We start from the raw sequence: 24,064 nt of genomic DNA on the forward strand, positions 1-24,064 counted from the left end.
ATTCAGCAGGTTTACCTGGCTCTGGTCATCCCCTCAATTCTGCACTAGGAACAGAGAGAGCGTGCAAAGGGAAAAACAGGAAAAAGGAGTTCAGCAAAAACTGGAAAGAAAGGGAGATGGGGGCTAGGGAACTTCCAGAGAAAAGCATTGATTGATAGAGGTAACAAACTGATCCCAAACAGGGTCGTTCCATACAAAACCACACAGAAACATCTGAAAATTTGAACCAAGCGGATTTAGATTTTTGGAATTTTGGGAATTTAACAAGGGATCCAAATCTGCAATAGTTTAGAATATTAGTGCATATTTTAGTAACTTGACCTTTTGACCTATAGCTTGACCTTAAAATTGACCTTGTGGATCCACGTGATGTTCTCTAAAACATAAAAGTTTCTGAATTTTCTTGAGTTGGTTTGTTTAGCTGCAGTAAGGAGTCAAAGTATCCATACCCTCCAACTTTCAGTGAATATTCAATTAATATCTGAGGGAATGGATACATCTTTGAAACTTTTGAAGAAAAGAAAAAAAAAAGCTGAGGTCACGTGATCCACAAGGTCAAATTCTAAATGATTACAGATTTGGAATCCTTGTATCCAACAATTCCTATTTTGTCAAGATTGACCCAGTAGTGTAGTTTCTGAAACATAAGGGTTCAAAGGAAAGTGGCCATGCCCATTTTTCATCAAACCCGTGCTCCAAATGACCTTAAAATGTGAGATTTAGTAGTGTCCCATCACTATTAACAAGCACACCAAGTTTCATTAAAATCTAAATCTGCTTGGTTAAACCCACTGGGTGATTTGGTATTGAACGGACCATCAAGGAAATTAATTTAACAATCATTTAACATTGAAAAGAGATAGTTGCCTGCAAAAGTATAACCCCAAAGCATGTCAAACTTCCCTAAAAAGCTTCCAGAACACAATACGGTCACAAAAACTAAGCTAAAAGCAAAATTTAACTCAGACGGCTGCACTGAGATGACCTCTATTCATAATGAATTTGAAACTTACCAGTTGTGTTATCTGTTAGATGTGGGAAGTATCAGATTGCACATTTTGGGCAAAGACAAACAATATTTGAATCAAATATTTGTGTTGAGTAGGGATTTAGTCACTTTTTTGGACACACTTGAGGAGGATCATTGTTAAAGGGAACTAAAAGGATATGAAATATCAATTTGGACACAGGAATGTGAGGTTTTTGCTTAATACGAGTGCAAACAGAATGATTACAGTACGATTGCCAAAGACACAGGAGGTGGTCTGGGAGGATCTGGGAACTCAAAAATGAGTTTCTACACTACTGTGTATAGGGCAACTACACACCATCCAACTGTACACTAGGCCTCACCCAAATCTTACCAGCGAAGAAGAGGGGTGATTTATGACGCAACTCTTCCATTTTCTGGGCGAACAGGGCATTCATCTCCCGCTGAAGCGTGCCTACCGCCCTTTTGCGGCTGTCAAGGACAGAACTTCGAGGCAGCACTGGGAGTGAGTCGAAGCTGCTCAGGCTGCCAAAGCTGTCACAGCTGCTGCTGTCATCACTGAGTGAGAGTCTCTGATTCCCATCGCCGCTTGCGAATGGTTTGAAGCCAGGGCCGCACACTGTACCGTATTTGGGTACTGTCGCCTGATGCCAACGGAGGTAGGACCGACAAACTGGTGTGAGGCTCTGCACTGGTGTGACAGTGTTGGGAAAGCGTCTACGGGGGATGTTGCAAGACAGGGCGTTCCTCTGCGATGCATCGGGCAGAGACTGGATGTGCTGGGCAGCCAGCATTTGCCTAGCTTTGGATCTGGGGAATGGCTTAGGTCGTAGGAAAGCCTGAGATGAGTACTGAAATTGGGCCTCCTTAGAGAGGGGAAGGGACTGTGAACATGGCGGAGAAGCTTTTGGCTGGCAATGAGCTGCAGGCTGTGGCTGAACGATTTTCTCGGTTGAAGAATTATTTATTTCCTGGTCATCTGACAATTTGGACTTTGATTCCTGCCTTTCTTCAACACGACCCTTTCTTTCCGCGTCCGGACTCTCCTTGGAGCCGATCACACATGTGATACAGTTAGAAGACATTCCCACCCGACTCGAGCTGTTAAGCGAGACTCGCGCAAAAACCCCCGGCTTCATATCTGGATCGTGAAAACGTAGTCGGCTGGCCCGTTTCAAAGGCTCACTCAAAGGACGCCGATGAGCAAAACGAGGGCTCTTACCTTTACCCTCAGTGTGAAAAGTCCCATTAGTGCCAGGATGTTCCCATTGGCCCTTGGCTTGGCGGGATGCCAGTGAATCGCCATTGCGGAGTTGTGATGGTGTTGGCTGGTGAGAGGAGGAAGCGGAGGCCTTGTCCTCAGGCTCTCGGTCCTCACTTGTGCCCTCCGAGTTGCAGTCTTTGGTGTTAATGGTGACCTCATCGAGGCCCTTCTTGACTTTGGGCTGGCCTTTGGTGGGTGCGCTGGCGGTGCGCCGCAGGAGGTGGGCACCAAACGGCTGCTTACGGCCGTGCTGTGCAGCAGCATGGCTGTCGAGAGAGGACTGCTTTGGATTTCTGTGAAACAGGCCTTTTATGCCGCTGGCTGCTTTGGCCTGATGAAAGCACAACAAATAAAACTGTCAAACACATGGTGAATTACCAAGTCAAAGAGGATACGGCAAAAATAAATGCTGCCATAATGCAGATAACGCCGGTACGCTGCATTATTGTATAACACACAGTGTTACAAAAGAGTAAACATGCTCATCTAAGGAGTAACTGAAAACAATAACATCCACATGTACTTTCCTGGGACACAAAACTTCTCACTTTCAATTGTACGACATGCTTCCTCTCAGTGAAATGAAATTACAAGTGACGCACAACAACAGTTAACACACTGTAAAAATGGGGAGTGATTTGCTTGAAAAAGATAGTAAAGCGGAAACAGAGAAATATACTTCTTTTTTTTCCCTGATGAAAAAGGAGACTATAATCTTTCTTTTGGTAGTTTCCATGTTTTATAGCAATAGAACACAATATTATGTGGGCCTTTCAAAATCTGTCAAAATCCAGGGGTTGCTTTAGTGAAAATAGCTGGGAGTGAATGAGTTAATAGAATTATACATTTACATAACAGCTCTATATGATTGTCAATTTCTCAGCCTTTTGATGATCCACCTAATGAGCAATGGATACTTAAAGCAATGCATTAAACACTGTATATTGTATTTGGTGCAAATCTTACTCTAAAGCCCATGTACAATATAACAATTCTATCAAGTTTGTATATAAAGCAAAGCATTGAACACTTTTTTTTCCCTCCAAATTAATACTTCAGTTGCTAATATTGCACAGTAATTCAGTACAATGCCCTTGAATTTTAAATGTGTGGATGTTTCCTGGGCCTACTAGATGCACAATAAGCTTAAAAAATAACAATGACAAGACTCTCGATAACATTGGGACAATGTGATGACTGTGAAGGTATGCTGGCGTCCAATATTAAACAAAATCATTCCAAAGTAAACACTGATGCAATTGAACTTTAAAATCATGTGGGAAGTAGATCCAAGTAGTCCATGTGTTGACACTGAGGTGACAGTAACAGTGATGAACAAACAACAGGGAAGAAAACAAGTCTTATAAGAAAGAACTAAGTGACCTAAATGATCTGAATCGAAAGAGTAAGGTTCTTTCAATTTATATAACTTTACCTGGTGGAAACACCTACAGTATGCAAATGATGACTCAGGTATTTTTGGAGTTGACCTTAAAGGGTCTATGTATGCAAGCTGGTTCATTTTTCAACTCAAAACTGCATTTGTTGCTCAGGAAAATGAAATTGGCATTCATTTGCAATTATTTCAATCAATTTTCAGCTAATCTGTAAAAAAAAAAAAAAGATAACTGCCCTTTTTTCTTCTGCAATATCGCTACAACATCCCAAGCGTCAAGAAAAGAAAGACTCCAGCCGGAACACAAAAGTTGTGCCCTTGGATGTACCCATGATACAACGCCAACCCACGATACACTAACCGATAAGTTGCATTAAGCTTGCTTCGTACTTGCATTTTCTTTTGTTTTGCTCAATTCTTCAACTTTCACAAGAAAATAACACTAACAACCAAGGAAATAATCACAATCGGGCGGCATTGACGTCAAGTTCAAGTTAATGCATTTTTTTATGCAAAAGTGGTCGGTTCAAAATCTGTGACCTAACGTAAAACCACAACTGAGTCTTTTTGAGTAAATTCTTACTGCAGACCTAATTTTTAAGTCCAGAACTTATGTAAGTGCCAGTGTTAGGAGCATTACAGGTGCCCTTTAAAAAGGAAAGGTCAAGTAAGCCTTCTAACCGAGAAAGAAAAACAAAAAGAAAAAAGAACTCCATATGCTGTTATTTGACAGCTTCACTGTGAGAAACAGTTTTTTTCCTCTCTACTTTTTTCCCCTGAATGTAAAATTAAATTGAGTATGACGAAGAAAAGGAGAAACTATTATATGGTTAATAGGCTTTTTTTCCCCATAAATGAATGTATTAAACTGGATAAGTATAACAAATATCAAAGCTTATTAGAGGTTATATGAAACATGGAAACTTATGGGCCTTATATATGCAAGCTTTATTCCAAATAAATTGTCAGACCTAACAGTGAGATTAGTTAAGAGTCAAGTCTATAATGTGACTATTCATTTGAAATAATACGGTATAACATTTGTTTTAATATACCAGATGGATTTAAAATGATGGAATAATCCAATTCGATAGAGAAAAAAAAAAAGAGATGGAAGCTGGCCAGATTTCCGAATGAACTTTTCTGTTCTGAAGCAGCTTTAGATGTTTGAGTTAAATACATTGGATCTACTTGATGGATCACGGAAAGTGCAGATAGGTCAAACCTTCAATAACTCATGCGAGGCATGAGTTGCTCTTATGTAAAGCGGACGAGTGGGATATGTGCAGGGCGAGTGTGTCAATTGGGCTCATGCAAGGTGCCGACTGGGTGTCACTACACCTGAGCTTTGAGCGGCAGCTTCAACGTCCCTAAAAATGTCCTGCTTCGAAATGAATGGTTTGGTAAAAGAGTGGTCCACTGGAATTACACACAGACAGAGTGGGGGAGAAAGAGAGAATCAGACGGGAAGAGATGAAAAAGAAATGCAACACGGGTGTGGTGCCAAGTAAGATATAAAGCACAACAAAAAGTACAAAAGTTCTTGGAAAGACAAGGTTCAAACAAGGACAATATGAAGAACAGTTTTACACGTGACTGGAAACGGCTGAGTGCACTGAAACAGAGGAAGCAACAATTGTTTTATAGCAACAGCTACATTCTTTCTCCAAATTGAAATTCCAACAACAAAACCGACTGGCCCTGCTCGAAACCTCCTTGAAAATACATTCAGAACAGTGAGATGTGAACATCAACTTTTATTTCTATGTGTAGTTTACAAAATACATCTGTATAGTTTTAATCTGTACATGAAGCATACAACTCAGGTGGGTAATCAGATCCGATTCACTTGTCCCCATGTCATCCGACAGGGACATTTAAAATCCTCATTTATTAACTTTCAATTGTTTAATTAGGGGGAGGGGAGTTTTAGCAACCTACATGGCTTTCGCAACAATACCTACCTTACCAGTGATGTCATGTACAGCTACATGAACAAAGATGGAAGCCTCCTCCATACCTTCTAAGTACACATGGCGATAACCTGCAACAAACCAAAGTCATTTAGAGAGATTCTCAATACAAACAATAGTCAACTCCCAGAAAGACAATTTATACAAGCAGGTGCTGAGTAAGTCTCACCTGGCATCATGCTGTTGAAGGCGATGGTACGCTGCCCAATGAAGTCTTGACCAATGGGGTCGTGATCCCACACGAGGAAACGCACGAGGGTCAACTCCGGCATGTGGACTGTAAACACCAGAGTTTCCTCCCACATCGGGTTGAAACCTGCAAGCGAGATTTTGGATGTTGAAGACACAACAGGAGAGTAAAAGTCAGAAATGAAAAGTTAATAATAAAAATAGAGACAAGTGATATAGGGCAGGGAAAGTACAGTCAGGAGAATATCGTAGAGTGGAACACAGCACAGCAGTGATCAATTATTCAGGGTGTGCGTTTTTGTGTGCAGACGCAGGTGAGTCAACTCATCAATAATACATCAGAAGCCATACAAAGCAGCCCAACGATGTACTTTTAACGTGATCCTGGACAATAATATAAATTATGATTTCTACTAGGTTTCAATTGTCTCTTAGGATTCAGTGAGCAAACATCAGAACAAAAATGTGGCATCTTACTTAGCCAAGAGTGAACTTTTGCTGGATGTGTTATTTTGCAGTAGTCTGGCCGGCTATTTTTTTTTGCTGGCCAGCAATCTTTACTGTCTTTAAAGCCATTTTAGGCCAAATAAACAACAACTACAACAGAAAATATGCAACATCTAATACCTAGAGATTCATTTTCTTCTAATGTTCATCTTCCGTTTTTTTGATTTTTTTTTTTTGGGGGGGGGGGGGGGGTAAAAATAAATAAAAAATTTACTTAGTTTTTCATACATTCTTACACTTTTCTGCCTTTCTGTCAAATTTCTGACATGTTTGACAATTTTAAAAACACATTATGGTCATTTTCTGCCTCTTCTTTTTTTTTAACATTTTTTGACTTTTTTTTTTACATTTGTTTCTGCCTTTTTTATTATTCTTTTTTATATCACCTTTTTGGCAATTTTGGGGACATTTAATGGCAATTTTTGGGATTTCTTCTTGTTATTGGACATTTTATAGATCATTTTTGAATTTTTTCTGCCTTTTAAAAAAAATAAATGTTCTGACTTTTTGGGCAATTTTGTATACATTACATATTAATTCTCTGCTTTTCCTCTCCAACTTGTTTGTTTATATATATATATATTTTTAAACTTTTTAAAAAATTTCATCTACCTTTCATCTCTTTCTGACAACTTACAAATATGGCCTCTGACATTTTTTGAATATTTAACTTTAAAAAAAAAATCTACATAATTTATTAATTATTTATTTAAAGAATATGTTATCTAAAAAATATATTATATTATATTAGAATATATTATCTAAAAAAATAAAACAAATGTGTGTAAAAAAAAAAAAACAATTCTACGTTTAAACATTTTTTTTTAAATAGAGATTTACAGGGAGCCACATGAGAGGGACTAAAGAGATGTGGTTTTAGAGCCGCAAGCAGACCCGTGCCCTAAACTCACCATTATCATCCACCACTCGAGTTTGCTCCTTAGCGCAGTCCACGGGAAGGCCAATGATCTCTACTTCCACAAAGGGATCAATGATCTGACATGAGACAGGAACATAATATAATAATTATGTCATTTCAGTGTATTCCCTAATTCACTGAATGCCACCCCACTACTGATGCAAGCTTAATGTAAACTTATGTATCAAAATATCTCTACCTCTCCTCTGTCCCCCAACATAGAGTCTTTGGGTTTGGGCAGCTGCTGTCCACTGATGATCTTCAGCACCAGTTGTTTCTTCATCTGACCTGGCAGTGGATCTTCCGAATTTGGATTAAAGGCACCTGAAATGTATGTAAAAAAAAAAAAAAAACTATATAAATATTTATCCTCTTTGCTGAGAAAGCAATTTTCACTAATGCTACCTTGATCCCATCAACTCTACTTCATTGAATCTGTAATGCTGTTTTTTGCTTTCTGCGTCTACTATCGCAAAAGATTAAATGCAGAGGTCCGGTTCAATACAGGCAATTGTGCATATGAAAATGAACATATGTATGTTCATAGTCTCTTTTGCTGACTCTCCTCCCACCCCCAACTACACTATGAAAAAAATACTAACATATAAAATATTCCAATGTATGCATGCTCACCTTCACACATGCATCTGGGCTTGAGGATGAAGCCACAGTTGCCATTGCTGTAAAACTTGGCTCTGTTGAGCTGAAGGACTCGACCCTCGGACTGGTAGTTGAGTGCAACTGTAATTCAAATGATTCAATTACTGTTCTTATCGGGATACTCCACAATGTGTAATGACCATAACATGCCTTTAACTTTTGAATACAGTAATCTGATTGTTGAAGTTGTTGATGGTAACACTTTCATTGGTTGTATACCTGTACAGCCCAATGATGAATCTCATCACAGACGTGAGGTGTAATATTTAATTGTGAGAAGTGTGACTAAAAATCTGAAAAATGACATTAAAAGAGCATACCAAGTTGGCAGCCTGCGTTCCAGAAGGGCTGAGGGTTGAAGTTTGAAGAGTCCACACGATAAGACGAGGGGTAGATGCGTGCGAGCTGCCGCTGGTTAAAGTGGTTGAAGGAGCTGGCTTTCTGCTGCATCACCTGATGGGCTTTAGTTTCACTCAGGGACGAAACCTGCCAGCTGCAGTTGGCTACCATTGATGACACAACAAACACGTAAACAAAAAAGCTATTTAGGAAGATTGTCCAGTTATAAGCAGCGATTCATTAAATACTATTGCTTGCAGCATTTTTTCACCCCCCCCCCCAAAATCTTCTGGCCACTGTAGAATAGTATAGTATTGCGTTCCGACTACTACAGTACTACTATATACTGTAGCAGAGTATACTATACTATATAACATGTTTTCTTAACAAAAATGTTTGAAGGCCAAATAGTGTTGTTTTTCTTTTTCATATTTTTTAATGATTCAATTAAGATTCTGTCTCGGAAGCATTGTTTACTGCATTATGTTAAATGACGTGATATTTGATTGGTTTAATATAGGTCAATCAAACACCTGGAATTGTCTGAGTCGAACCAGTAGTCTGAGTGTATGAGCAAAAGTAATGAACACACCTTGTGCTTCAATATCATAGAGGCCCACAGAGCATGTGTATTTGACCAGGTCAGACAGGGCTCTGGATAACTTCATGGTTTTCTTCTTTCTAGAGGGTTAGAAATTGGACATAAATGATAAATCAGACATTTTTTAATCATGTTAGGTATACGCTTTTCTACAACGTAGGAACAATATCTTATGTCATTTTGGCAAAACCTGTTGCGACTCCCTACATTTGAAAGTATATTTGTGTGGTATATTTATTACTTTGTCAGTCGTTCATCATTACTTACTGGGTTTGAGATCTTTGATTGATTGATTGAAATATTGTGGATTTATAAGGCAGAATGTGAAACAAGGAGTATGTAAAACGATTATGTAACCGTTTTGAAGAAACAACATCCCCAAAATTCCCCAGCGATATTGAGAGAGTGCATATGCTGTGTCACTGAATAATAATTCATGTTTTTGTCTCAGTGTGTGTGTGCTTTTGTCTTTGCTACATTGTGGGGCCCATACACCTGTGTTTTTCCAGGTTTAACTACCATTGTAGGGACTGACTTGAAATTGTGGAGACAATTTGGTGGTCCCCATAAGTTCAGACCTTTTTTGAGGATCAAGACTTGGTTTTAGAGTTTAGGTTTGAATTGGGTTATGGTTGAGGTTAGGGGTAGGCAATCATTTTTATGGTTAGGGTTAGGGGAAGGGGCTAGAAAATGCATTAAGTCAATGAGTTGGCCCCACAAAGATAGTGAAACAAACCTGTGTGTGCATGTGTGTGTGTGAGCGTGCGTGCGCGCCTTACTTGTTGTGATGTAGGGGTGCTCGTGATGCACTGCTAGAGCTTTCTTGGTCCGTATCTGTGTCTTCCAAGCTTGAGGTCTTCTTCAGCTTTGTTACTTTTTTCTGTTGTGGGAACATGACAGCACAGACTATGGAATGTCTTCCTTCAACTCATCCATAGTAAACATTTGGTACAGTGAAGCCCCTCATATTTTGCGTTTTGGCTTTTGCCTAGTTGCAGACTTTTAGGGAAAGCGGGCGGAACCTATTCTTTGTTATTTGCTGAAAAGTTCAACTATTTGTTGTTTTTGTGCTAAGGCCAAAGCCATATATAATATGAAAAATACTGCTTTTGCTCCACGTTCCCCAAAAAATAAGCACTTCAAACCACTCACCTCAAGAGTAATTCATCTTTGAACACACGTTAACAATTGAAAACATGTTTTGATGTGTGAAAACTTAAAATATTATACACTTAAATTACATTAACATAATGGCTGAAAGATCTTTTTAAAGTGCATCTAGTGGCATCTTGGTGCCAAGCAACTATGTTGAACTGAGGGGCGGAGCTTAATTTTGTCAGATCATAGCCTTGTCTATTGTTGAGTAGTTTATTTAGTGTAAGTATCAGACATCTTTTTTTTATATGCCAAAGAGTTTCAGTTAGGCACATATGTGACTTGAGAGACATAATTAGATGTTGTTGATTCCTCCTGGTATCCTCACATTCTTTTTCAAACATAGTGTTTGAAAAGGATTTCTCATTACAAAGACCACACAGGTGTCACTTTAAATCTTCCAAAATGCTTCATGTCTTCATGTTTGGTTCCTTTGTGAGGGAAGAACAAACACCATGAGACAAACACTGGAACAGACAAAAAGCAAACCTTGCGTTTTGAGAAGCTGCCCATGAAGGAGTGGCCAGTGCGCTTATTGCTGCTGCTGCTAGCCTCGTCAGATGCCACTGATCCGTCATGCCCTTTGGCCTGTCAGAAGAAGGGAGTGACTCACATTTTTTAACATGGCTTTAGTTTGACATTCATCAGTGCTACTTTCTGAGAGGTGTAATTTCATGAATGATGAGTTAACTGTTAATTACTTAATAAAGCTCCAACATGCATTAACTGATAAGCATGTCTTACGGTAATTTAATGTCTTTATTTGCAAAGTAATAATACACATCATTTTATGCTTGGTTAAAAATTGTTTATTTATTAATGAATTGCATTGTTTTAGTACATTGTTGTTGATTGTTTATCTATGTTGTGTAATTCTAATTTAGCCTCAATATTACCATCTGCCGTAAAACGAGATATTATTTTCATCAGACATACCTTCGGGTCATTTTGATCTAAAGGCCCAGTCGGTGGAAGTGCAGCGATGGTGAAACTGTCTGGGTCTTCTCTGTCTCGAATCTTGGACTCCTTCATCAGGTTGTCCAGCTTTTTTTTAGCCATGTTCTCCACTTGCTTCCTGTTGGCAGACATCTGCAGGAGAAGTGAAGACACCGAATGAAACAAAAAAAGCAGTGATGAAAAATAGGAAACAACTGTTAGAGCGCTTAATGGGGTAGCTATGCTTATATAGAAATTATAATAGAATTGTTCCTGGATTCAACATAGATGAAGGTGCTTAAAACATGCACAGATGACTAGTAACAGATTCAGACATGTTCAAGTGGTTAAAATGCAGTTCTTGTTGTGCGCTATAGACAGATAAATATATACAGTTCATTATATTGATAACAGACTTCAATTCTAATTCAAATCCAACAGTGACTGACTAACCTTCCCAAAATATGCCCATGCTGATTGCAGCCACATGATGGCAGAGTTGATCTATAAACCAACTGATTCAAATGTTGAGCCATACTGTACTGCATGTGTTTCAAGTAAACAGGGTGGGTCCGTTTGTAGCATTAATGAATGTATTCAACTCATTGTTACCTAATAAATATTGCATTAGCAGTGAATGAACAAAAGGGGTTTCAAAATGTTTTTCACCTTCAGCAAAATTAATGCACCGTAATACACATGAGATGAACATTTGCACCTTCCATATTCATAAAAGCAAGTACCATTGAAGCGGAACCAGACAAAGTTTAAATTCCAGTGTCTCAACCTCCCTCTATTAAACCAAGAAATGAAAAAAAGGCATCAGGCAAACATACGTCTCCATTCATCAGCTTGCAGTCATCCTCCATCTCATCTGCACTGTCTTCGTCCGACACGTCACCCTCCTCTGCGTTTTCATCGATGTTTGGAGGCAACTTTTTACCCTGATCGAGAAAATGTGATATTTAGAAAATAGTAACGAGAACAAAGTAATAGTATCCTTGCCAAGTGCCATTTTTGTTACTGCAGTAAATACAAATCAGCATCTGGTCAGTGAAAAGAAAAATCGAAAAAAAAAAAACTAACCCCAAGAATAGAGAATATCACTTCTTGGTTGTTTTTAGGAGGCCATCCTCAACATCCTCATGCTTCCCCCCTTTGGATTTCTTTGTGTGGATTTCAATAATGCACAGTATGTGCTTGATGTACGGAAGTAGCATTTCTCGGAAAAACTTTATGATGCATGCTGAGGAGAACTTTGATACTGCAGCCTCATCACCAAATTTGGGGAATTTTCCCAAATGCTCTCACACTGATACCATTACTACTGTATAATACTGCTGACTGGACACACAAGTAGTGGTTCTGGTGCAGCAGTGGGTTGAGACATTTATTTCATGCCACGTATTGGCACTGAGTCTTCTCTTGACTGCCAAGCATTTGGTGGCAGAGCAGCTTCATTAACTTCAACACGTTACATCTGTGCCCCGTCAGCAGAGAGTTGTTATTTACGATCAAGATCTTTAAAGAGCTTTGGATCTATTATTTAAGATTTACATTGACAAATGCTACTGCCATTATGTGGAACTTTTAAATTAAATTAAACCGAAAAGACATCAATTGATTGAAATTAACTTAATGAAGTTTGATGTGTTACATGTTGCATGCTTTTGTATTACAGCTAGCATTAGCTTTGAATGTTACCATAGCCTTGCTTGAGCTCAGAAACAAAAAAAACTAAACAAAAAACAAATCCTAAATTGGCTATTATGCGTTATATGTGCAGCTTGTATGTGTTTGGCTATGAGACTATTTGGACGTCAGGATAATGCTCTTAATGTCTGACAAGACAACACATTTACCAAGAATCACTCTTGGAGGTGACTACACCAAAACATTCTCTTAAATGACTTAACTCAAGTTTATTTATAAAGCACTTTAAAACAACCATCGCTGCATACAAAGTGCTGTACATGGAATAAAAATCAGTCATGCAACAAAGACTCTACAATAAAGAATCTGTTGTCGTTTTACTTAATGCTCCCTCGTTCCCATTTCTCCATGTCACTACTGTCCCTGTTTTTTCCCCTCCTGACACAGTTAGACCCTAAGCTCTCAATAAATCAAATTCAAGTGGCAAGATTATTTTTTGATGAAATAAGGAGTAAAAGTAAAAAGTTGTCAGAAAAATTAAGTACAGATACCTGAAAATTTCTACTTTAGTAGAGTAGAATAGCAAAGTATTTTGACTTTTACTACAACTATCAGGGTTGGTTTTCAGCATCAAAATGAACTAAGAACATACATACGAAGATTTTGTCAGGCACTGAAGATACTATTTATAAAGTGTTGTTCACACAAATTTGCTGAAGGCTTGGATGTATGATGTGCAAACAGTAAATTGCTCTCACTAAAATTATCGATTCATATTGCAATTAACTGTACACAGAATTTTTTTTTATTTTTATTAGTTCGACATCAAGTGAATTGACTCTTCACAAACTTGACCAATTTGACCAACTTCACTGCTCAGAATCCCCGACCTTTGAAGTGTAGGTTGAAACAGCAAGTTCTGACACTTTCAGGTTGAGGTGCGTTACACTTCACCAACAGACTCGACTTACTTTAACAAGGATCTTTCCCTTAAGCTTTTCTGGTGAGGGTAGCCATCCAGACTCTTCCGCTTTGATGTTGGAAACATCGAGTTTGTCCCCCAGAATATCAATGAGGTACTGGGCCATCTTTTTTTGTTGAGGGACACTGCAGTGGTTCTCTATGGACAGGATGACTGGGAAACTGGTCGAAGGAAGAAAATGACACACAGGAGATTGACGTTATTATTATGAAATGCTGGCGAGGACACACATAATACGGTCATTTGTTTGGAATGTTGTGCACCTGGGTCCACAAGGTTGATATGATGTAGAAATCTATCATCCATTTTGGGGGTTTGATATGCACTGATAGTTGAAATATGATAGGAAGTGACAAGTAGCATTGCGCCACTGCGAGAACTGAATAGCAAAGCACCTGACAGTAAAATGTCAGGAGTCTGCTTTAGCAGCTATATTATTTCTTGTTGTCTCCGCTGTGCCTCCACGCCTACTGTAACTAACTTTTGAATCGCCAACAGTCAATAATACTGTATACAGTATTATTGTATCATTCAATTTTATTTGGACCTATTCATGAACAGGAGTTAAGAGAGAGCGAAATATGAAAGAACATATTATGTACGTAGAAATGGTTTTGATTATGCCGAGAGAACAGTTGTTGATTTTTTTTCTGCTTATTTTATTACCTGGACAAATGTCTGTCTGTTCCTTTTTAATGTATGATCTATGTGCCACACAATAGATTCCTTGCTGTGGTGTGGCCTATCCACACGTAAAATGGCAGCTTTTCATTCTAATTTTGCACGTCAACCCCCTGAAGAGACATTGGACACTAGAAAATCTGATTGCCCTTCCATATTAAAGGAATCCTTATATTTGACTTCTTTTGACAGATTTCAGGTGGAATAATACTAATAATAATGCATGGGACCAAAACTGCCAAAATTAAAAATAATGAATGAATAAATAAATAAATAAAACAGATATAAAAATATAATTCAAATATTAAATAAAATAAATAAATAAATGAAAACAAAAACAACAAAACAACAACAAAAAAACGAAATTCAAAATATTATAATAATAAAAATATAAAAACAAATGTGGAAATAAATGCAAAAATAAATATATAAATAGAATTAAATGGCAATCAACAAATAAAAATGCTCTGCTCTCATATTTATTTATTTCATGCTGCAGACGCTAGCAGCATGAAATCCATCATGAAATGTTATTCAATTGAGGGGGCAGTCAAAATTATGTTGAATAGCATAATAATTTGAATAACATTTCATGACCGATATCATGCTGACAGTGCTTCTTGCTGTGCTTCACCTTCTTAAATGGACTTTCGCCCTATTCTAGTTAATATTGTTTAGTTAGTATCATAAACTGTGTTAATTGTTGCCCATTCGGCATCTATTGCAGCCTGATCATCCTGGAAGGGGGATTACCATATTTGCGGTCCCTTCTCAAGGTTTCTTATTTTTCCCCTAATGGGGTTATTCCTTGACCTCTTGTGGTTCGATCAGGGGATATGAAGATATGAATTTATTTATTGATTGATATTTAAATCTATTTCTATGTTTATTTTTGTATTTATTTCTTTGTAATTATTTTTTCAATTATATTTTTATATCTGTTTTTATTCTCACCTTTATTTATTTATTCATTTATCTTGAATTTAGGCATTTTGGTCCACCATAGAACAGGGTGCTCCTGATTATGTTTTTCAAAATACAAGAGGATGTAAATCTCAGCAAATGGAGTATTTCTCTGCCTTTCGCTCTAAAAATAGAACTTTTTTGCACATCCTCCAGACTGTGTGCATGTCAATGGGATTATCACCTTCTGATGCAGCCATCTTGTAAAAAAGAAAGTGGGGGTGGGGGACTCTCTCCTTGCACACATACTTGTTCACGTGTGAGAAGACATGGCTGCACCTCAAGGTTTTGATAGGTACAGATGGACGCATACAGATGGAATCAAAGTGACGCAAAACATGGACACTTGTGTGGCATGACGGGTAAAAGTGTGAAAGTTATGTCATTCATGAGCCGCAACCTTCACAGCAACAACCTAACAAACTACACACGCACGAGGGACTAATGATGCTATAACGTGTTAAAAGCACACATGCCACCGTCACACTTTCCAAAAGACAGATATATGGTTTTATTGGCTGCATTTGTACCACAAAAACTGAAATTCTGAAAATATATAGCTTTAAACAGATTTATTAAACCACCAAGTGCGGTTTATGCTAAATTTCATGTTTCTGTATTGTTAACAAGCCAATATGAAGAAGCTCTGAAACAAAAATATTTTTTAACGCTAAAATAGAATTACCACTGTAATTGTTATATAAACTATAGTAGCTGCTCGTTTACCTGACTTCTCTGCCGACAACCTGTGTTCAGTTCACACTTAGTGTCGTGAATGTGAGTGTGAATGCATGTCTGTCTCTATGTGCACTGCAATCAAGGATGCAGTTAGTCATGAATACAGAAAAAAAAACACAATGTTCATCATCAACAACAAAGTCATTTACCATAATAAAAGTTAACCTGCAATACAGCAAATTTTGGCATCAGCAGAAAGAACATTTGGCACCTACAATACAGCGACAAATGCTTCTGCTAGACTTTCAACCTCCACAAAATGACATTAACACATCACGGCAGTCCTTGCTGCCCTTCACTGGCTAGCTGTGAATTTTAGAATAGATTTTAAGAACGTCATTTGGAGCTTTAGTTGGTCCATAAACCCAGTCGAGTCTTGAAAGCTAATGGAGCATTTGCGGTTTAAACTCAGCATCTGTGGAAATCTCTACTTGGTGACCTTAGACAGACAGCATCATTATCTATCCGTAAATTGCTTCTAAAAACTCACTTTTATCGTCCGGCTTTTAGTTAACTGCTGATTTTACTGCTTTGTGCATAACTTTATTAATTTAAAATGTTTTATTGTGGATTGGATAATAGTAATAGTAGTACGAGTAGTGGCAGTGGCAGTAACGACTGGCTCCAGCTCAAACATGACCCAGAAAAGGATGATCATTATAGAATTGCAATGACATTTATTTATTACACTCATTATAGCCCCTCAAAGGAAAATTTAGCTCACACTGTGCTCTATACTTTCCGGTGCACACCACACTTAGAAGAAAGAAAGTAAAGAGAGTAGCATAGAGTCCTGCACCACTTGAGCTGGGGTGGCGAGGACTGTGCCTTGCTCAAGGGCACTTCCACAGTAGCCAGCTAGCACACCAGCATCACTCCAACAACTTGTTGCCATTTTAAAAAATGTATTCTCGTCTGTAGTGAGACTTGAACCTGTATCCTCAAAGTCCAAAGAAGACAGACAGACTGAGCTACTGAGGAATGGATTGAGATGACACATTATGGTTAATTAATTGCATTCCAGGACAGAAAAAGATGTCGTTGAATTCTATGATTCTTGATTGATTTCAAACTTCTCAGAGAAGCGTAAGCCTTTACTTCAGTTGGAAATTTCTCATTCATGCCAAAAATGCTAGGCTGACCTCTACCATTTAGATTTTTGGGGGGAAAGAATTCTAAAATATTCTTGTTTTCCTAACAGGTGGTGGACTACATTTGTTTAACACTGAATGTCACAGAGTACTGGACTGAGAATGAAAGCAAGTTCCAGATGGGGGCTAATAATAATACATTTCATGTGATTGGTGCTAAAACTTCTTGATGGCCAATTGTAAAAAAATATATATACAATATTTTATTACTGATACATATGTCTGTGCATCTTAATGTTATGTTACACAGTACCACAGATTTTAGGAACCAATAACGATATTTTCTTTGTATATTGTTTGATTAGACATGGACTATTATTCTTATTACAAATATTCCCATTCATGTGCTACCAGAAAATGACATATTGCACTAAAATGCTAATACACTAATAATATTATATACTGTATCCCCCAAAAATATATAATTCAATGACTGTGAAAGCAAGAACATCTTTCTTTCCCAAGTTACCATCCTACAACCTGTCAAATCAACACTCAATATTGAGTATCATATTACTGTATGCAGCTGGATTTGTTTACCAAATTTCCCACATTTCTTATGAGTTGTGTCATGTTTGACATATTTTTTCTGGAATTTTTTAACGATATATTTGTATATGATTATACACTATGGCAGGTTGAAAGTAGCAACAGTGGAGTGGTTGTGTGTGTTATAACGTACTCATTCTTGACAAAGGCATATTTGTTGATGGTTTCAATAACGTCTTTAAAGAGGATCTTGGAGGTAAGAGTGTAGCCGTGATGAACAATCGGCTCGCCATCCTGACCATCCCAGCAGTCCACTGTGCACAAGAGAGACGTGACAATCAGCAGCACTTCTCTTTCAAATGCATGAATAGCCCATTACAAAACCAAAGCATGAGCTAATATTGCATCAATTTGACAAGTGGTCAGACTTCATCCAGTCCTAAATATCCTTTGCTCCAAGTAACCTTGTCCGACCGCAGTTTCGAGCATCATCCATATAAAAGCCAATTACTTTAGCGCCAATGTCAATTGTTTTGGTCTATTTTTTTTAGTGTTCCCCTTCATCATTGGCATCACATTGTACCCAAGGAAGATGAAGGCCACAAACGACACACTACTTTATGTCAATGTTGACACCTTCAGAGCCTTGACTATAACATGGCTAGAATATACAGCTTGCCTAGTTTGCTATTAGAATGGTTTGTAAATATTTTTTTTCCTAGTTTCCAATCAATGTTTTTTCAGGCCAAACATATTTGGCAGAAAGAAAAAGAAAAAATAAGATTACAGACTGATTTAAAAAATATAATTATCCCCCATTTTATCAAAGTATAGCATTTTTCCTTGAAATAACATGAAATTAATCAGATATCAGAGCTAGGAAATGAAAGGTTCACAACGCCACATATTTATCATCCTCTTTATCATAAATCCAAATAGTGAGTGTCAAAGTTTGATAATTGTAACTGTAGCTGTAAATAGGATGATGAGCAAAGGTTACAGTTAAAATCATATTATTAGTACAGTTTTATAATATCAAAAACAAGTAAGTGGAACATTAGACATAATTTCATATTGAAAATAACTCCACTGTTTCAATTAATTCTTCAGAATGATCTTAACCCATCGGAGTATAATGTCTTACTGCACCTGTCCTGTAACTTCAAAACTAATACAAGTTATTGTATACATGTGATTGTTAATGCCTTTATTATTGTGTCAACTGTCCTCCAAGAGTACAAGTAAGGCCAGGAAGAATCAAATACCCTCAACACAGCGGCAGCCGGCCTGAAGCACCCAGGCATACATGTCCACTCTGGACTGGGACATGAGCTGGTCTCCCATCAGGTAGGTGTTGTGTGAGGAGGCGATGAAGTAGTTGCACAGCGGCTGGCTCATGTCCTGGTTAACACCGTAGTGATCCGGGTTGAAGATATCCCCTGCAGGGCTGCGCATGTAATTTGTAAAGCCTGAAAGAGGATTAAAGTGCTGTTAAGCACCAAGTTGATCCACATTTTGTTTTCAGGCACCTTTTCTCACATACAGTCAAGTAATCCAACAAATAATAAGATGGAGTTATGGATTTACTCTCATCAATATTTATCGGAAAGGTTTTTAAAATAATGTGTGACTTTATGTTATGGTTTATAGATATTAAAACAAAAATCGTTCAACACTCAAATAACACTTCTTTAAGAGTTATTGGCTACTCTACAGTATGAGGGAGAGCTAATGTACAGCATTATGCCTCCCCTGAGGATAATGTACAGATTTTTCTGTCTCAGACACACCTGGTTAGCTGAATCAAATGTTTGTTTGTTTTATGCTGAAAAGCAAATACGAATAAAGAAAACATTAATATGCTACAGTAGAAATCCTTGTTGTCAGATTTCTATTGCAAATGTTCCTGTTTTGGTTGTCCAAGTGCAACATGTTAAATAATGCCAATTATTTGAAGCATTAGGGTGAAGAACTGAAGGGGGTAAAACCAGTACAAAGTTGGAAAATTAATATTACATGTTATTAAATGATTAACTATTAAAAACAAAAAAGAACATACTGTATATGAACATGCATGCATTTTGATTCACAGAATATTGAATTTTTGGGATTTTTAGATTACCGTATGTAGATTTATTAATTTGTCTTTTTGGAAAAAAAAATATTATCTCTATAAACCATAATCGTCTAAAAAGAGTTGGGAGGGTTTGAGAAAGTAACAATCCTGCTGGATTTTATGAAAAGATGAGGGAATTGTTTGCAAAATCTTCCAAAATGCCTAAATATAAGAACAAAAGTCCAGTATTCTTACCATCAATTCCCAAAACTGCTTGCTTCTGGTTCTCGGAACACGGCTCAAATTTGTTGATAATCTCCAGACAATGGTCTTTGCTGACTTTGATCATCTGTAAAGTACAGAATCCATGTAAAAAATGCATCTGCATGGATGTAGTACCATAATGATGCACTATTTAAAGGAAAATGATCATTTTTGTGCGTGAAACAAGTTGTACACATGACTGTCCCTCTGCGAATGATCCAAATTTCTCTGCTGTGGAGCATGAAATGGCCATGTGTATTGATTATTTTAAAGGGGGTCGGGCAATTCTAGGTCAGTCACCATCTTCACAAGACAGGTTCTGCTTGGGAAGTGCACAGGATAGTAGCGTGGTAGGATATCAGTTCAACTATATTGGAATTAAGATATATAATAGAACACAAGCATACAATCAGGTTATGTGACGTGCACTGAAGACCTTCAAAGATTTCTCTGCTGGCCTAAAACACTATCAAAAGTACTGAACTACATTTTAAACTTAGATGCCATTGCATTCATTTATTTCCAACAGTCTTTATTCCATTGCATTTGTCTTGGCTATGCAGCTTCCAGTCGTTTGTGAGTTTGTTTGTTTTTTTGTCCAATCAACTTTCAGCTTCTGTGTATTGCCATATTAATGAAGGTTTCACAGGACCTTCAGACTCAGGATTGCTGGCCATTGCCAAATAGAAACTGATGGCTCTTTTTTTTCTTAGCACTCTGAACTAATCAGATCTCAGACTGAGCTGTGATGGTAAACCTGACGAGCACGAGTAAAAAGTAATTTCCAAAGTAGTCAGAAAAAAAAACCACACACAAAAACGTGAGGATATATTGGACAACGTCTGTAGCTAGTTGGCTTGTTTAACGCCGGTCAAGGGTTTTTTCGCCAATTCCAGACTGGCAACAGCTACCTAGCTAGCTCTGACTACCAACAAGAACAGCAAAAGAGGATAGATTTTGCCTACATCCGAAATGCACAGTCTGCCACAGAGTAGAACATTGTTTGCAGCGTTTTACTGAAATTCTGTTTACAAATTGATAGTAATATAAAATATTCTAATGTGTCTACACAACGGAATCAAGCAAAACAGAACACATACACACACAAAATGGATGGTGAAACGTGAAATTCTAACCACAAATTAACTCATTCACTGCCATTGACGGTTATAGACGTCAAAAATTCATTTGAACTATTTTTTAATTAGTTTAACATTTTTTTCCACTTTTGTTAACAAGAGTATAAAAACCTATAATTGTTTTATTGTACATTTAGAACAGATATAAAATTTGTGATTAATTGTGAGTTAACTCATGAAGTCTTGCAATTACCAATTACGATTTTAATTGCCCGACACTCCTAATTTTTTAATTCTGATTAATCGCATGACTTCAATAGTTAACTCACGATTAATCATAAATTTGATATCTGTTCTAAATGTACAATAAAAAAAATGTCTAGGTTTTCATACTCTTGTTAACAAAAGTGGACAAACATGTTAAACTAATAGAAATAGTTCAAATAAATTTTTGACGTCAATAGCCGTCAATGGCAGTGAATGAGTTAAAGGCATATAAGGTACAAGTCTGAAGATATGAAATCTATGTTTTGTATAACATCTTTCTGACCAATATTTCTGTGTTTCTCATTGTTCTATGCCACAACTTTTTGACAAGTATGGATTTCCTGGTATCACTGAGAATAAAACTTAGGAACACTAAAATTCAGTCAGTCAGTTGTACAATCAACATTATGTGAGGTGGACAAACACTGAATAGTCAACCATGATCGTTGCTTCTCTTTTTATGACAGATAGTCGGAAATGGCTTAAACATACAAATGGAGGCAAATATATATCCTATAAATACAAAATGACTTCAGAAAATGGCATCAATTATTCACAAATACCAAGCGCCATCTCATGATCATATGGTGAGAATAAGATATCCTCAAACATAGGAGAGTTTGGCATCTTGCTAACAGAGCATTCTCCCTTAAAAATGACTCTGCATCTTTAAAAAGCCCTGCCAGTGTGCTAATTGGAGGAAGGAGCGCACACTGGCTGTTTAACGAACAACTTGAAGTCACGCTTATTAATTCATTTTTCTTTTTCAGTGCAGTGGTATTAGAGAAGAGAAAAAGCTTGACAAATTCACCTCAAGGGTGGCAAGGGCACTGGAAATTTCCCTTATTTAGGAGCTCTTGCTGTCTACTGTACATTTACCCACACAAAGCAACTCTTCAGCAATGCAAACTAAAGTCGGTTAAACATTTCACCCTACCAAGACCAAGATAAAACATTGCTACAAAGTTAAGAAGACACTATTCACTCAAAAATAATTGGTAATTAGAATGAGTGTGGAGAAGGAAAGAAACAGCTCCGAATCAGCTCACATCACCTGTCAACTGCGGTGAGGGCAGTTTTGTAACAGACATTTTTGCTGATAATGGAACTGGGTCACTATCATGATGTGACTGCTGGCACAGTGGTTATAATAATTTTGAAATGTAGAGAATTCACCCATTTGCTCATATTCAGCCAAATTACCCAAAATGCTGTCACTTTTCCAATGCTTGGATTAATGGCAGTCATGATGTTTTGACGTGGAATGGATGGCATGTTCTCACATTCTGCCTCCTAGATGTGATCTGGGACCAATTTTTGGAACATATTCTAAAATGATATAAAGTACCTACTGTACAGTATCTTCCCTCCTAATGACATATTAAATTCACTGTAGTTGAGAATGTGGGTTGCTAACTAACATGCAAACTCCCAAGGCCAAATTTAGCCTTATTTACATTAAACAGGCCCATTTGTAATACCTCTTGCGTCATTTTTAAATATAACAATGTAAGTACCTTCTGCTCTATTTCTAGGAACCGGGTCAGGTCATCCGCATCAAGATGGTCTTTGTGGTTGCTGTAGGTGAGCATGAGGAGGTACAGGTCTCGGCGAGTCGACATCATCTTGTAGAAGGAGCAAAACTCTTCAAATCCCAGAGTTCCTTGGTTGTCATCAGTGTCGGCCTCCTGCAAAACAGGTGCAAACAAATGAGTCCACTTCATGCATAGTACTTGGTCATATTGTGACAAATCCTGATACTATTGTTCAAAGAGAGGGTCAGTGTTCTTTTCCAAGTCAGCCAGCATGCATTATTTTCAAGCCCCAGCGCTGGAGGAACTCTTTTCAAAAGCAATCTTGTTAGTGAGAACGTATCTTCCACAGATAACGCTGTGGCAAATGCTCAGTCGGAGAACTACGTTCATTGGACACAAAACATCAATCTATCCGTGCTCTTTCCAATTCATTATGTATGAAGCGGGCACTTAACTTGTTAGCAGGCTTGTGCTCAGCGTTTTAGTTCAGCAGCTAATATGGATTATTTCATTAGTAAGAATTGCTGTAGCTGCCTCTTCCAACAGAGCTTTTCCTTCCCAGCTACATCTACAAGTCCGCTGTGATAAATCATTTAGCTAAGCATCAGTAGTGAAGCCTGCCTTTTTTTGTTGGTCCATTTAAAATACAGCAATGCTACAGGCTAAGGATTCAGCCTACTTCAGTGCCAAAAACAGCAGAATAATCTGTCCCAAAAAAAAAATCTAAATCAGTCTACCATGTGTGTGTCATAAAAATAACCCCAAAGATAAAATGTGTCCGACTGTAACAAAGTGAAACACATTTGGAGGAAAACACAGTGGTCTAATTATTTTGTGCTTTTTATGACACGAGCAAGTTGGGACTCTAAAGTTTCCCTCTATATTTAATTTTACAGACTCTCACTGGATATTGCCAGGATTCTTTTCTTTTGACAAGCATTGCTAATTACTTGATCGTGTTTGTCCAAACAATATTTCACTACAGTCCTGGTGGGATTTTCATTTGTAGAAGACAAACATATCAGTGGTGAGCGGTCATAATAAGCTATTAATGCAGTGCATGCCCAAGCCCTTCGATAAAATCATGTGTCCTCTATTATACAATACTTATAGTATAGTAACAGTTCAACTGTCTTGGTCTTAAATTCCTGTGTAATTTGTCCTGTTTTCCTCACGGCGAGCTGAAAAGCCGACAGCTTGTTTCACGCATGCACAATGAGAAATAAAATTGTGTTAGTTCCGAGAGGTTGTTTCTGTATGTGCGCCTTTTGAATGT

At 37.6% G+C, this 24,064-nt stretch overlaps 1 protein-coding gene across 14 annotated transcripts in view; it reads right to left on the minus strand.

Annotated features, from left to right (window-relative positions):
* plch2a (phospholipase C, eta 2a) overlaps window positions 1-24,064 on the minus strand; it is a 145,007-nt gene that overhangs the window by 4,655 nt on the left and 116,288 nt on the right. For 5 of the 14 annotated variants that reach the window (XM_077579823.1, XM_077579813.1, XM_077579794.1 and 2 more), the window contains exons 5-22: window positions 22,771-22,941; window positions 19,899-19,992; window positions 18,853-19,056; window positions 17,781-17,901; window positions 13,555-13,726; window positions 11,767-11,874; window positions 10,931-11,083; window positions 10,484-10,582; window positions 9,619-9,719; window positions 8,831-8,919; window positions 8,220-8,402; window positions 7,873-7,980; window positions 7,439-7,563; window positions 7,232-7,316; window positions 5,794-5,940; window positions 5,616-5,695; window positions 4,993-5,070; window positions 2,214-2,586 (exon numbers count right to left, since the gene is read on the minus strand). In XM_077579823.1, the coding sequence (XP_077435949.1) occupies window positions 2,214-2,586; window positions 4,993-5,070; window positions 5,616-5,695; window positions 5,794-5,940; window positions 7,232-7,316; window positions 7,439-7,563; window positions 7,873-7,980; window positions 8,220-8,402; window positions 8,831-8,919; window positions 9,619-9,719; window positions 10,484-10,582; window positions 10,931-11,083; window positions 11,767-11,874; window positions 13,555-13,726; window positions 17,781-17,901; window positions 18,853-19,056; window positions 19,899-19,992; window positions 22,771-22,941 (2,491 nt within the window). Of the gene's footprint in view, window positions 1-15; window positions 101-1,364; window positions 2,587-4,992; window positions 5,071-5,615; window positions 5,696-5,793; window positions 5,941-7,231; window positions 7,317-7,438; window positions 7,564-7,872; window positions 7,981-8,219; window positions 8,403-8,830; window positions 8,920-9,618; window positions 9,720-10,483; window positions 10,583-10,930; window positions 11,084-11,766; window positions 11,875-13,554; window positions 13,727-17,780; window positions 17,902-18,852; window positions 19,057-19,898; window positions 19,993-22,770; window positions 22,942-24,064 lie in introns of those variants that run through there. The other 9 variants (XM_077579892.1, XM_077579804.1, XM_077579867.1 and 6 more) reach the window with 8 other exon arrangements.

This window comes from Vanacampus margaritifer, chromosome 1 (assembly GCF_051991255.1).
Source record: "Vanacampus margaritifer isolate UIUO_Vmar chromosome 1, RoL_Vmar_1.0, whole genome shotgun sequence".
Classification (NCBI taxonomy): domain Eukaryota; kingdom Metazoa; phylum Chordata; class Actinopteri; order Syngnathiformes; family Syngnathidae; genus Vanacampus; species Vanacampus margaritifer.